This window comes from Pecten maximus, unplaced genomic scaffold (assembly GCF_902652985.1).
Source record: "Pecten maximus unplaced genomic scaffold, xPecMax1.1, whole genome shotgun sequence".
In the NCBI taxonomy this organism is placed as follows: domain Eukaryota; kingdom Metazoa; phylum Mollusca; class Bivalvia; order Pectinida; family Pectinidae; genus Pecten; species Pecten maximus.
The window spans coordinates 49,696-63,282 of NW_022983091.1; the positions used below are offsets into that span (position 1 = coordinate 49,696).

Consider the following 13,587-nt stretch of genomic DNA (forward strand, 5'->3'; position numbering starts at 1 on the left):
TAGCAGGTCACACATAAATGACATTGTAATTCCATAAATGTTTTTACAACTTATTTTAACTGTTAGACCCAGCACAATATTGTAGGTAGGGTGAGCAGTCAAACATACTCAATTTATATTCTGTAATTATAAACATGCTTTGCTGCTGCATGTCATGAATTATACATCATTTCGGGAATATATATTTGCTTTTAAAAGAATTGTGTAATTTTTCATCATTTTAATATTTCAGAGCTCAGTCATCACACTCGTCTGATTTATCTGGTGTGGACGCATTACAATCAGACTCCGAGAGTAACATTAATGCCAGTTTGCTTTCCCGTTACCAACAGAAGGCTAAAGAGGCTGATACCTCATTTATTGAGTAAGTTTGTTGTGTTATTTTTTATGGTGTGTTCTTGTTGCTATAATAATACATTTACTTGTATATAGTAAAGAGGTATTGGTACGCCCCATATCCCTGCAGGACATTATGTTCTGTCAACTGTCATCCTGCACACAATCTGGTTTGGTCTGTCTCCAGCACTTGTCATTGGAACTATAAACTTGGGAAACGTTACTTTTACCCAGATGAGAAGTATGTACCAAAACTAGTTAACTGTGACCTTTATTTTGACATTAAACATATATAAAGGATTTGGCTTATGCTGACTATTACATTAATTGTCTCAAGAATTTAACTTACTTATTTGGTCTCGGCTCTACCAAGGAGAGTATGTCTTATTGGACCTTCACTAACAAAGTCCAACATTAAGAGAAAACAAAACTTTCAAAAGCAGAATATGTTATACACACTGTTGTTTTTTACTTGTTAATTATTAAATGAGGATTTCTCTGTCAGAATCATAGTTTTGTGGGTTTGAACTCCTGCTATGGTAAAGTTTGAAATATTTATTGTATTTCCAAGAAAAATTGTTCTTTATCCAGGTGTGTTCGTGGTTATTATCTCACCTGGTAAAAAGGATCAAGGTGAACTCATGTCATACTGTCGAGTCTGTCTTTATAACCGCTGGTACCCATTGTACAAATGGTAGGACTGAGTGACCCAACAGGGGGCTGGGGGACAGGGCCAAAAGTGGTTAATACAGGTCCTATGGCCCTCTTGCTATAAGACACTTTGCTTCCATTTGACTTTCAAAATAATGAAATCATCTGTCAAAAAGACTATTTTCATAGCTTATATTTTACTATGGATTATGACTTATGTTTAGATGCCAATGGGTTCTGTTCACTTTTGCTTTGGATTTATTGTAGAGTTACTTTAATTGGAGAAAGTGAAGATGATGAAAATGAGGAAGAGTTGTACAAAGAGGACCCAACATATAATCCAAGTTATAGTGAGATTGAGGAAGAGGAGGAATACAACCTAGATCTTGACATGGATTTGGAAATGTCATTATGGTAATTTACTAAAAACTAAAACTTTTCTGTGATAAAAATCATATCTCCCCAAGTCCACTACCAGTCATCCACATTGCCTCAGTGCTTTCTAGATAAATGTTGCTGTCATATTGATTTCATTTACTGAATGAGCAACTCAGCAGCTGGTCTCTTTACTTCTAGTTCTACTTGTAATTTGTCCCCCTGCAGGTAGGGCGTAAGAATTGTACCTGCTGCCCCCATTGCATGATCGTAAGAGGCGACTAAATTTGGGATCTTATCTTTTCTCTTCTTTCTGAACAACTTTCTTCTTCCTAATGTCTCCCTTGACAATGCGTCACTTTTGGCCTTTAGTTGAGCGTTCGCCCCTGTGAGGAAGGCGTTGGGCCCTGTCCCCTAGCCGAGATGTATGAATAATGAAATAATTGTATACTGCTAGGCAAGATATCTGTCTTGATATGAATAATAATAAAAAAATCTACTTTCAGTCAAGATGGAGAGGAATTCTACACCATGTAATAAACAGACATGAGTGGCTAGTTGGAGATGGCATGCCCCTTTGCCTGAACCAGGACCTGATGAGGAGACAAAGTGGCTTGATGCAGAAAGTGATGCCCACCAGGCATTGGAGAAACTTGTGTATGACACACGCTTTCTTCATACACTGAAGTACTGTGTGAACTTCAGGTACTAAGCAATTTGTTGAATACTAATTGGGATTTTCTGGTTAGACATAACCGTCTTTATGTAACTTTGAAAAAAAAATAATAACAGGAAAATAGAAAGGTATAACACAATATTTCATATTAACATTGTATTTATTGATGCACAGTTTACCAGTACAATCTGAATCAACTTAATTGTCCTTTGTACTTTTGGCCTTTAGTTGAGCGTTCGCCGCTGTGAGGAAGGTTTTTGGTTCTGTCCCCTAGCCGAGACATACCAGAGTCTTTAAAAATGGTAGTTGCTACTCCTGCTTAGCGCTCAGCATATTTGGAGTGGGACGACTGGTTGGCCTGTTGTCAGTATAATGTGACCGGGTGGGGTGTGCTGCTGGGTGTCTTCGGCAGTATGCTTCAGTGAGATAGCACTTTAAATCGGCAAAAGTTCCGGCCTATCACAAGGAGACTTGACACGAACATACCGCAGCCTCCCAAAACACACATACGCACTCACCACACGCATACATGTCGCACGCACGGGAGGCCGTCCTTAAATGACCTTAGATGTTAATAGGACGTTAAACAAAATAAACCAAACCAAACCAATCCTTTGTAGCAAGTGTTGCATTTATATTTTATATAGGTATTTGTGACATAACACTTTCAGTTACTTGTAATAAAACAACATGCAGCATACCATTATAGGAAATCACCACAGATGGAAGACTATTTCTAAATAGCACAAAGAAATGATTCGCTCATCATTATATACCGGTACCCATATCTTTTCAAAGCAATTGATATTGACAAAAAAGGTACAAAAGTGTTAGTGTTTCTTAGTTTAGATGCAGTTTCAATGACTAAATAGATCAATAAGCTATGTGATTTTTCTTGTAGGCATACTGGCGAGCTCGATAATTTTCATGAAAACAATTTGATGTATGCTGCAAAGAGATTTGCTTACAGGTACTTTTTAGCAATCATACTTTACATACATTTTATTCATTACTGATATTCTGATAATGCATTAGGTTATATAACATCAAAAGAAATAGAGTCAAAACAGTGGAATTTTTTTCATTTCTTTCCAAGATGCATATTTTAATTTATATAACCTATATAAGAGGTCTAATGGGCCTGAATCACTCATCTGCTCCTAAAACAACTTTTATGGTAATCTAGGTCATTTATAGACAGTCCTCTAATTAATGCTGATTACCGCTTCCTTACTATCAGAGGAAGCTAGTTAGCTTTATTCATGTAAGATCCATGGCCATGTGACCTTTATTAAAGGTCAAGGTCATACATTTGAAAAAGAAAAAAAAAACTTGGAAGCACTTCACACCAGCATGCTACAGGCCTATTAACAAGTCCCAGGGCCTCTTGGTTATTGAGAAGAGCATATTTAAGGTAAAAAATGACGCCATCTGAATTAGAAATGTAATGGAAATATACTTTAATTGTCAATTTATTTTTCTTGTACAGCTATCCAATGTATGAGGCACGCAACCAGTTGGCAGTCATTGACTATAAAATGCACAAAGACCGTAAACATGCCAAGGACAAATCGGGAAAGCCTATGTAAGTGATTGTTTGCAATTTCGCTATTTGATAAGAGATGTTACTAAGCCGGATATGAGATCCCCCCTCCCCCCTTTTTTCATTTTTCTTATATGGAGTAGATCCTAGAGGCTGAGTTGGTTCAACATAACACAAATAATCTCATTATTTTTCATTGTAATTCGTGTCTTTCCATTGGCTGAAAACGTAACACGTGACGCACTATAAATAAGCTGTGTAAACTTTTACAATAATATTGTAAACCTCGCATTACCATAAATAGATGTGACGCAGCGTTCATCTTTCGGGTGCTCTCGGACTTTCTCTATTGCCGTAACGAACACCCGTGAATGACCGAACGTACGTTTGTTGACACAATGGCGACTGCACGGTTTGCATCGGTTGACGGAGATGAACTAAAAGGAATTATAGACAACATAGACTCTGCGAACACGAAAAGGACGACTATGACATCTGTAAAACTGTTCAGGGAATATCTATCAGCCAAAAATTACGCCACGGACTTTGAAAATTTCACACAGGATGATTTGGACTCGAAGCTGTCAAGTTTCTATGTGGAAATGAGAAACAAGAATGGTGACATGTATAAGAAGTCAACGCTCATTTCTTACAGGCACGGGTTGCAACGACACCTTGAAAAGTGTAGATCTGACAATATAGATATCACAAATCACAACATCTTTCGAAAATCCTCGCAGGCATTCAAAGGGATGTCTAAGGAGCTAAAACGCCAGGGACTAGCCGCTGTCAACCACCACCCACCTGTAAGCGATGGAGATTTAAAAAATCTCTATCATTACCTTCTCCGGGGCAATTTGGAAGATGCCCAACTATTGCAATATAAGGTACATGTATACAAATTTCTATAGATATGCAAAATAAAACAATGTTAAATTAAAAAGGCCATTTACATATTAGGTAACTACATTGAAAGGGGGGGGGGGGGGGGGGGTGATCAATGACAATGACCTATATGTCATATATCTCACTGGTTTGATCTAGGTCAAGGTAAGATACAAGTAATTAAAATATTCTACATTCAACACTGAATTTCTTAGTAAAATATAGATGGTTGATTGTGTAATATGAACTGACATGAAAAATTAAATACTCTTTTCTTCAAAAAGGTGTTTATCGACCTGATGTTGCATTTTGGGAGGCGAGGGAGAGAGAATCTTGCTACCCTGACACGACAAGATTTTGCTGTAGGCCGAGACGATGAGGGCGCTTTGTATGTATACAAGACCACAGACGAACTGACAAAAAATCACCAGGATGATTCACAAAAATCTTCAGATGGAAGAATGTATGAAGTTAAAGGTAAACAAATTTCCTACAACAAACAATATGTGTATGTCATGGGTGTACAAACTAATGTTTTTTTTTTTAAATATCAGATTAAGTTGTTTTTGCAATACATGTCTGTTGGAAATAAGGTAAGATTTCAATGGGACACAGACTTATAAACAAATTACGACATAATATTTTAAAACATTTGAATTTAAATAAAGAAACAAAGTTATGAAAATTGACAGAAGAACAGGTTATGATTCAATCATGATAAAGTTTAAAGAAATATGTACATTTTTTGTTGTTCTTTTTCAGAATCTATGGAATGTCCTGTGAGATCTTTTGTCAAGTATATAAGAAGACTCAACCCCAACTGCTCCCGTCTGTTCCAGAAGGCCAGAAAGGACCCTAAGGATCGCATTTTTTATGACAATATTCCTCTTGGACATAACAGGATTGGGTCATTTATGACAGAAATAAGTAAGGCTGCATCACTCTCCGTGGTTTACACTAACCACTCCCTACGTGCTACCACAGTGCATGTCTTGGATAGTGCGCATATTCCTAGTAGGCACATAATGACAGTTACGGGACATAAGTCCGAGTCATCACTAAAAACCTACTCTGGTAAGACAGATAATGCTACAAAGCGATTGATGTCTGAAACCATCAGCAAAAAATGTGAATCATCAAGATCTAAAGGTGTCCTGGTCCAAAAAACAACCAATGTAACCCATCAACAAGTAAGTGATGATCAAGAAGGATTACAGCTCACACAACTGACTAATAGTCAAACTGAAACATTCTTCAGTGATATTGGTGGTGGATTTGATGAGAATACTTTCTTGGATTTTATGGATCCCCCTCCAGCTTCATCTACCATTAGTGCACCAAATCCTCAGTCGGTTGAATCACAAAATCCTCAGACTGTGACTGCTCCTAGTGCTCTGGAAGGCATGCCTATGCCCTCATTTGCGAATTGCAGCAACTTTACTATCAACTTTAATTTTGTTTTGCCTAAACAGTAATTTACAAATGTGTATCAAAATTGTTGATTTTGTTTGTGTTAAAATATTCTTGATGAAATTTATTACTTATTAAATTTAAATTTGAAGAACTTGTTGTTATTTTTAAAAAATTATCCAAGACCACAGTTGAGGAAGTTTACAATACCATTTTATAATTTTTTTTAGAAAAATAATAAAGTAATTGTAGCATGTTGATTTCGGTCAACACCTGGTTTTATCGACCTGAGAAAAAAAATATCGACCGAGACCTACCTTCGGTCTCGGTCGATATTTTTTTCTCAGGTCGATAAAACCAGGTGTTGACCTCATCAACATGCTATAATTGTATATTATCTTAGATCTTATCTATATACCTTAGAGCTGTGTGGGAAATTATTTATATTTTTGTTGCGAGACAAAATATAGAAAAACGGCACAATAATGTATTTTTTTCTCCTCAGGTATGTAAGGAAGTATTCCAAAAGAAACAAAAATTGGAGTGCTGTTCCAGTAACAGAACGGAAAACATACCAACACATTCCTGACCTCCTGAGAAAGGTACTATTTGCCTAAGAACACCATGTGGGACCAATCCCATAAAGGTTTCCCTTGGAGGAAGGTGATCCAAGACTTATAAAAAGGACCTTGGCTGAGATACCCCCCCTTCCAACAAAGGAACTGGTCCTCAAGAAGAAATCCAGGTTCCAGGACTGAACTTATATCATCATATCAGAATACATTGTATACCTGGAAGTGTGAATAATGAAATTTCAAACATTTACATTACAAAGTTATGAAACTAAATGAACAGTAGAATAATTTCCTCTACAAAGATGTTAGTACAAGAGGTCATGATCAATAGACTGCATGTTCACTGATTTACGAAATACATATTAAATCCCGAATTTGATTGATGCCTATTCATATAAGTATGTTACTGGTCAAGTGACATCACCTTGGGTCTCGTGGTTGTTGGGAAGATATCAATTATTTCGTAGTAACGATACCAGATGACAGACGAAATGCAACAGCATATACCATAAACCAGAGCAAGCTCTGTTTCTAGATTATTACTGTCGTCGAAATGCAATAGCATATACCATAAACCAGAGCAAGCTCTTTTTCTAGATTATTACAGTCTATGCCAGTCGATGTGGGAGGAATCCAACGTAGGTCCCTGTCCTTGAAGGGAAAACTGTCCTTATTTTCCAAATTACACAACTTGGTATAACCCGCCTCACACCTTGTCCCAAGCGTCCATGTCGCCAAAGGGTGAAATTTCTGTAGGCACTGTGCCTCATGGCCTTGTTATTGTCCTCACCCTGTACGCCCCGTCGCCCTAGCATATCCCTGTGGTAGGCATTGCCAAGGGCTTATACCTGTGGGTCCAGGACCAGTGTCTCCATTTGCTGTAGGGAACAACCAACCAAATGAAAAAATATATTTTTGAAACAGCCCCTGTGTATAGAAAGTTGAGCCAAGGATAAAATGTCTGGCAGCCACTGATTGGCCAGTATGCTATGAAGTGAGAAAATAGATATGTAGCCTGATAGGTAACTATCAATAAGAAATGTTGATATACATTTCGTAAGTCCGATTTGTTTTTAAACGAACATTAATGTTCGGTTATTGCCATCAAGAACTGGACTGAGAAATATGACCATATTTGGTAGCCACATTCACCAATACGCCATCTACTGTCTGTTTCAATGAAATATGGCTGCCCCCATTGCCTTACGCTTCAAATAATTTACTGGCAAAAACATCTTCGTTTTATGTAGTAGTTTTACCGAAAATGTTGAAATGTATTCAGTAGATGTTTTCAAGATGCATACGATTTGAAAAATACATAACGCTAGCGAAAAGTGAAGACTAAATGAACCTGAACTTTGCGAATAACTCCAGGTCAAACCAATATATTTATGTATACAAATGTTTACAAATATTGCGCAGGCGCATTCGTCTCCGGATGTTTAGAAAGTTTTCCTCTTCCGTGTTCATTCCAAAACGGCTGACATTATAGCATAGGTCTGCAAATATGTCCGCGATTTACTTAAATGTGTAATATATATATTCTTGAATGTTACATCATTATCAACTAGATGAGTATTTCTATAATTTAGAGAAAAAAATATATCAATAACGGCATACGAGACGATACATTGTATCATACTATAGGTACGAGACGATACATTGTATCATACTATAGGTTACTGTACATGTTTGCGAGAAAGGTAGATACTAGGTGGCATTTGTGGTCAGGGTGACTGGTCGTAGCGTTAACATTGTCATCGATTTCCATATTCCATTTTCTTTTGACGAAAACGACCAATAAATCAAATGATAATATCTTGTTGCCATGTGCACGGGATTGGTTGTTGTAGGCGATACTTGGAACGTATTTACTGTTGTAAGGGAGGTAACTGCAAGATTACGGAAATCAAACGTTAAACCAATTTGATTGGTCGATTCTTCCATGACTTTGGCAATGGGTTTACAATCGAAGTGACAGATAACTACGGCAATATTCAGATGATATCTGTGGTCGGCTGTTGTCATGTTTAAAATGAACAATTATATAGCTTGTTTTTATTTCGGCAAAGTCGAGAATATTTACTGAAACGGACCACAGGTGAAGCAGACTTGGAAATACCGAAACGAAGAAAAATGGGGCTTAATTATAATATAAATTGGCATTATTTACAGAGAATTGACCCACATATATGTTTTTCAATGCCTAATTGTATCATTTGAAAATTATTAGAGGTTTACGAATTTGAAATTAATTTTTCATTTGCGAATCGCGGCCCGATTGTCGTTAGAGTTGAATTACCGAAATGGTCGATAGTGGACCCAAATCGACATTTTTACGAGAGAATGGACCCAATATAGGGCGAATCGCGGTGACGTCACAAAGTCACGTGATTTTGAGTGGTAGGCAACACTGGAGTACTCCAAGCTATCCGCCATTACTTGTTTACATTATATGGGTCGATAGATGCTGAACCTATTAATGCGATTATGCCGACATCTTGCTGTGTCATCGGTTGCAATAGCAGAGGGGATGCAAGGACAAAGTTGTCATTTTACAGATTCCCAAAGAAACCCGAGAGAAAACGACTTTGGTTGGCGGCATTGAAAAGAAAAGACTGGACTCCAAACGACAGCCATCGTGTCTGCGGTCGCCATTTTATCAACGGTGTGTAATCGTTCTTCGGTAGATCAAAAATAACCATAGTTTAAGATAACTGACAATACAATATACACTCCTGTTGTTTTTGTTCTGTATGTGAAGAATGTTAATTTAAAGTTACATCATTATACGGAACATTTTGATATTTAATTTACACAGTATTTTGAGCGCCCCTATATAGGCTACTGTAAACGATTCCCCATCATAGATCTAACACTTACCAAATAGTTCTTGGCTTGAGTCTAGTCGGTAAGCAGACGAGCTTACTTACACTAGTCTTATATTAAAATGATTCATATGAAGGGATCAATAACGCAGATTGTTTGTTGTAACATATTGTTTTGATTTTCAATCTTTATTGTGAATTAAGTTTTTAAGAGGCCTTTTTTACAGTCATTATAGACACCTATTTCATTGAACACACACATTTCAATAAAGTCATAACTTTTTTGAAACTGTTTAGAATTTAGATACTGTAAATGTAGTTATCTCCTGTTATAAATTAGATAATAGTTGCACCTGCTTGAATATTATATGTTCATATAATTATATTGAGTATATTTTTTTCTTTGCAACTTCTATAACAAATGTTTCTTATTTCAGGTAAGAGCAATGACCCCCTTGATCCAGACTATGTCCCTTCTGTTTCTATGGGATATGAACCTTTACGGCAAGTAACACCAGGATCCAAGAGACATGTCAGACTCCACAAGAGAGAGGAAGAGATTGCCAAGAAGGAGAATACTTCCCTAGCTGCCAACATATTGCTAGAACTCTCCGCATCGGAGCCAAAGAACCAGTGTGATCCTGTTGCAGATCTAGACCCTCATGCACATTGCATCAACACAATAACTCGACTTCAGAGGCAGAATAGTCAGATGCAGCAGGAGCTTCAACGATTACAAGCTGAGAATGAGGATTTACGGGCATCAGTGGATAAGGTATCATTTGGACCAAATCTTAAAGATAATAACAGCAGGACAACTTCCTATACTGGGCTACCATCATATGCTTGTTTCCTGTGGTTACTGAACTATGTTGTGTCTGTTTTACCAAAGAAGCAATGTTTAGATTCTGCCAGTGTTCTGATGATAATTTTGATGAAGTTGAGGATGAATGCATTGAACTTTGACTTGGCAGTCCGCTTTAGATGCTCAGAATCAGTCATTTCAGATGTTGTGAATAATACAATACCAGTTCTGGCATCGAAACTGGCATTTCTCATTCACTGGCCAGAAAAAGATGACATTATAAGAACAAGAGGCCCATGGGCCTTAACGGTCATCTGACAAACACTTACACTTACAGCAGGGACACACACCCCAATCCAGCATTATTACCATAAATTATTTATCGCAGCCAGTTATGTTTTAGATCAAATTTGGTTTTTATCCATTTAGCTTGTCCAGGAAGAGCAGCATCATAAAGCAAAATTTTAGCCAAGTTCCCATTTTTGGGGCATGCCCCTCTGTCCCAATGGGTCAGACAAGACTCATTTATATCAATAAGGATTGCCTTTCCCCAAAAATTCACCAAAGTTCCCCTTTTGGGGCCCCGCCCCTCTGGCCCTAGGGGTCAAACCAGCCTCATTTATATAAAATATGATTGTCCTCCTCCAATGATGTTTCACACCAAATTTGGTAATAATTCACTATGGGTGTTAGGAGGAATAGGATTTTATAGCAAAATTTCATCAAAGTTCCCCTTTTGGGGCCCCGCCCCTCTGGCCCCAGGGCTCACACCAGCCTCATTTATATAAAATATGACCACCCTCCCCCAATGATGTTTCACAACATATCTGGTTGAAATCTACTAAAGGGTTAAGGAGGAGTAGGATTTTATAGCAAAATTTCATCAAAGTTCCCCATTTGGGGCCCCATCCCTCAGGCCCCAGGGGTCACACTAGCCTCATTTATATAAAATATGACCGCCTTCCCCAAATGATGTTGCACAACATATCTGGTTGAAATCCACTAAAGGGTTAAGGAGGAGTAGGATTTTATAGCAAAATTTCATCAAAGTTCCCCTTTTGGGGCCCCGCCCCTCAGGCCCCAGGGGTCACACCAACTTCATTTATATAAAATATGACCGCCCTCCCCAAATGATGTTTCACAACATATCTGGTTGAAATCCACTAAAGGGTTAAGGAGGAGTAGGATTTTATAGCAAAATTTCATCAAAGTTCCCCTTTTGGGGCCCCGCCCCTCAGGCCCTAGTGGTCACACCAGCCTCATTTATATAAAATATGACCGCCCTCCCCAAATGATGTTTCACAACATATCTGATTGAAATCCACTAAAGGGTTAAGGAGGAGTAGGATTTTATAGCAAAATTTCATCAAAGTTCCCCTTTTGGGGCCCCGCCCCTCAGGCCCCAGGGGTCACACCAACTTCATTTATATAAAATATGACCGCCCTCCCCCAATGATGTTTCACACCAAATTTAGTTGTAATCCACCCAAGGGTAAAGGAGGAGTAGGATTTTATAGCAATATTCACCTAAGTTCCCTGTTTGGGGCCCCGCCCTTCTGGCCCCAGGGGTCAGACCAGCCTCATTTATATAAAATATGATTGCCCTCCCCCAATGATGCTTCAAACCAAATTTGGAAGTAATCCACCCAAGGGTTAAGGAGGAGTAGCGTTTTGAAAGAACAAGTTTACGGACGGCGCACGGCGGACGACGACGGACGAAGCACGATGACTATAGGTCATCCTGACCCTTTGGGTCAGATGACCTTACAATGCCTGACATAGTAAGACAACATTTCAAAGGATGTTGATGCATCATAGACTGTACAGAGATTTTCATTGACCGCCCTGGAAATTTGACAGCGAGAGCATCTACTTGGTCAAATTATAAACACAATAACACTTTGAAGCTTTTAGTTGCTATAACCCCATGTGGTGCCATATCGTACTTGTCCAGAGTATTCGGTGGTAGAACTTCAGACAAGATAATCACTCAGCGTTCTGGATTTCTTGATTTGATTTCTTATAATGATGTTGTTTTAGCAGACCGTGTTTTTTTGATTTCTGAAGAACTTGTTTCAAGAGGTGCAACACTTGTCATCCCCGCCTTTACCCGTGGACTGGTCCAACTGAGCCAGAAAGACATTGAAAGAACGCGCACCATTGCTAGAGTTAGGATACATGTCGAACGTGCCATTGGACGCTTAAAAACCTTTAAGGTCATTAGTGGCCCTATGCCTATGAGTTTAGTTCCACATGTAGACTCTGTCGTAACAATCTGTGCAGCTTTGTGTAACTTGCAACCAAGTTTAGTAACATAAAAAAATATGTGCATAATTTTCATATTGTATATCCTGTGAGAAAGTGAAAAAGTTTTTCACTTTAATTTATTGACACTTATAATTTATTTACACATGGATAATTGTTTGAATTCCTACACCCAGTTGTGTGTACTGTTGATGCTTGTATCAGTGAATTTACTGCAATTATCTGATAAGTTGTGTGCAATATAACTGAGGAAAAAATACCGAAGAGATTGGACTGTTCAAGTTATTTAATCATATTGCAATTGTAGTGATATCATTCATGTTTCAATTTATAAATGTATAATCACACATTAAAAATCACTTGCTTATAATCACTGAATTTGTGTTCTAATTTCAAGGGAATCCAAATGACAAAGACATGGTTATTGTAAACCTGTCAAGTCTGGAGTAAATAAAGTTCACAACTTAAATGTTCACATGACAAGTTCACACCTGTCGAGGCTGGAGTAGAGTTCACCACAACTTAAATGTTCACACAACAAGTTCACACCTGTCGAGTCTGGAGTAAATAGTTCACAACTTAACGATCACATAATTAAGTTCACAACTTGCAAGTTGGACAGAACCAAGCCCCTCTTGGTTTCCTCCTAATGTTCATGCATCCATAGTGAAACCATTCATTTGGACAATCTGCATTTGAACATTGTACCATCTTGCCGTATGCTGGTTCTTGGCATATACAGTAGAGGTTCTCTTCCTCCAGTTTGTCTGCTGCGGATGACTCAGAATTATAGAGACGTCTTGTCAGGATCTCTGGTAGTATATGGTCCATGAAAAATGTGTTGCACTTTGTTAGCACTTTCTGACAGTAATCGGTGTCATATGGAATGATGTTCACTATCATGTCCTTCTCTGTATATATTATGAAATCACAAAACTGAACCCGGTGAACAGACATCTGCAGTTGTACCTGAGTATAATATTTATGTCCACGCTTGAGCTTCAGGTCCTTATCAAGGCAAAAGGTGCCGTCAGATTTCACTGCATGGTCAATTTGTGATTTCCTGTGTTTGTAAGGGCACTTTATTTCCACAGTTCCTTTGCCACAGCACGCACATTCACGGATACCATCTGATGAGGCTCCAAGATACGGCCTATTGGAATCGATCAGGAGACCAGACTTTCTGACAACAAAGTTCGAATGGACAGATGTCATGGCTTTCCTGTACTGCTCCCTAG

The 13,587-nt window shown here is 38.2% G+C and overlaps 2 protein-coding genes across 2 annotated transcripts; both read left to right on the forward strand.

Moving 5' to 3' along the window:
• Window positions 1-3,883: 3,883 nt before the first annotated feature.
• LOC117321444 lies at window positions 3,884-5,995 on the forward strand. The gene is made up of 3 exons (XM_033875861.1): window positions 3,884-4,468; window positions 4,751-4,943; window positions 5,229-5,995. Exons 1-3 carry the CDS (start codon window positions 3,953-3,955, stop codon window positions 5,939-5,941), a joined length of 1,422 nt encoding a protein of 473 aa, XP_033731752.1. The 5' UTR covers window positions 3,884-3,952; the 3' UTR covers window positions 5,942-5,995.
• A 2,823-nt stretch (window positions 5,996-8,818) lies between these two features.
• LOC117321441 (THAP domain-containing protein 1-like) lies at window positions 8,819-12,799 on the forward strand. The gene is made up of 3 exons (XM_033875857.1): window positions 8,819-9,119; window positions 9,717-10,178; window positions 12,747-12,799. Exons 1-3 carry the CDS (start codon window positions 8,942-8,944, stop codon window positions 12,797-12,799), a joined length of 693 nt encoding a protein of 230 aa, XP_033731748.1. The 5' UTR covers window positions 8,819-8,941.
• The last annotated feature ends 788 nt before the right edge of the window (window positions 12,800-13,587 follow it).

Coding starts and splice junctions, on each gene's coding strand:
- LOC117321441 (XM_033875857.1), top strand. CDS start 8,942: ATGCCGACATCTTGCTGTGTCATCGGTTGCAATAGCAGAGGGGATGCA. Junction 9,120..9,716: donor CGGTCGCCATTTTATCAACG/GTGTGTAATCGT, acceptor TTCTTATTTCAG/GTAAGAGCAATGACCCCCTT. Junction 10,179..12,746: donor TGTTTTACCAAAGAAGCAAT/GTTTAGATTCTG, acceptor TCTAATTTCAAG/GGAATCCAAATGACAAAGAC.
- LOC117321444 (XM_033875861.1), top strand. CDS start 3,953: ATGACCGAACGTACGTTTGTTGACACAATGGCGACTGCACGGTTTGCA. Junction 4,469..4,750: donor CCCAACTATTGCAATATAAG/GTACATGTATAC, acceptor TTCTTCAAAAAG/GTGTTTATCGACCTGATGTT. Junction 4,944..5,228: donor AAGAATGTATGAAGTTAAAG/GTAAACAAATTT, acceptor GTTCTTTTTCAG/AATCTATGGAATGTCCTGTG.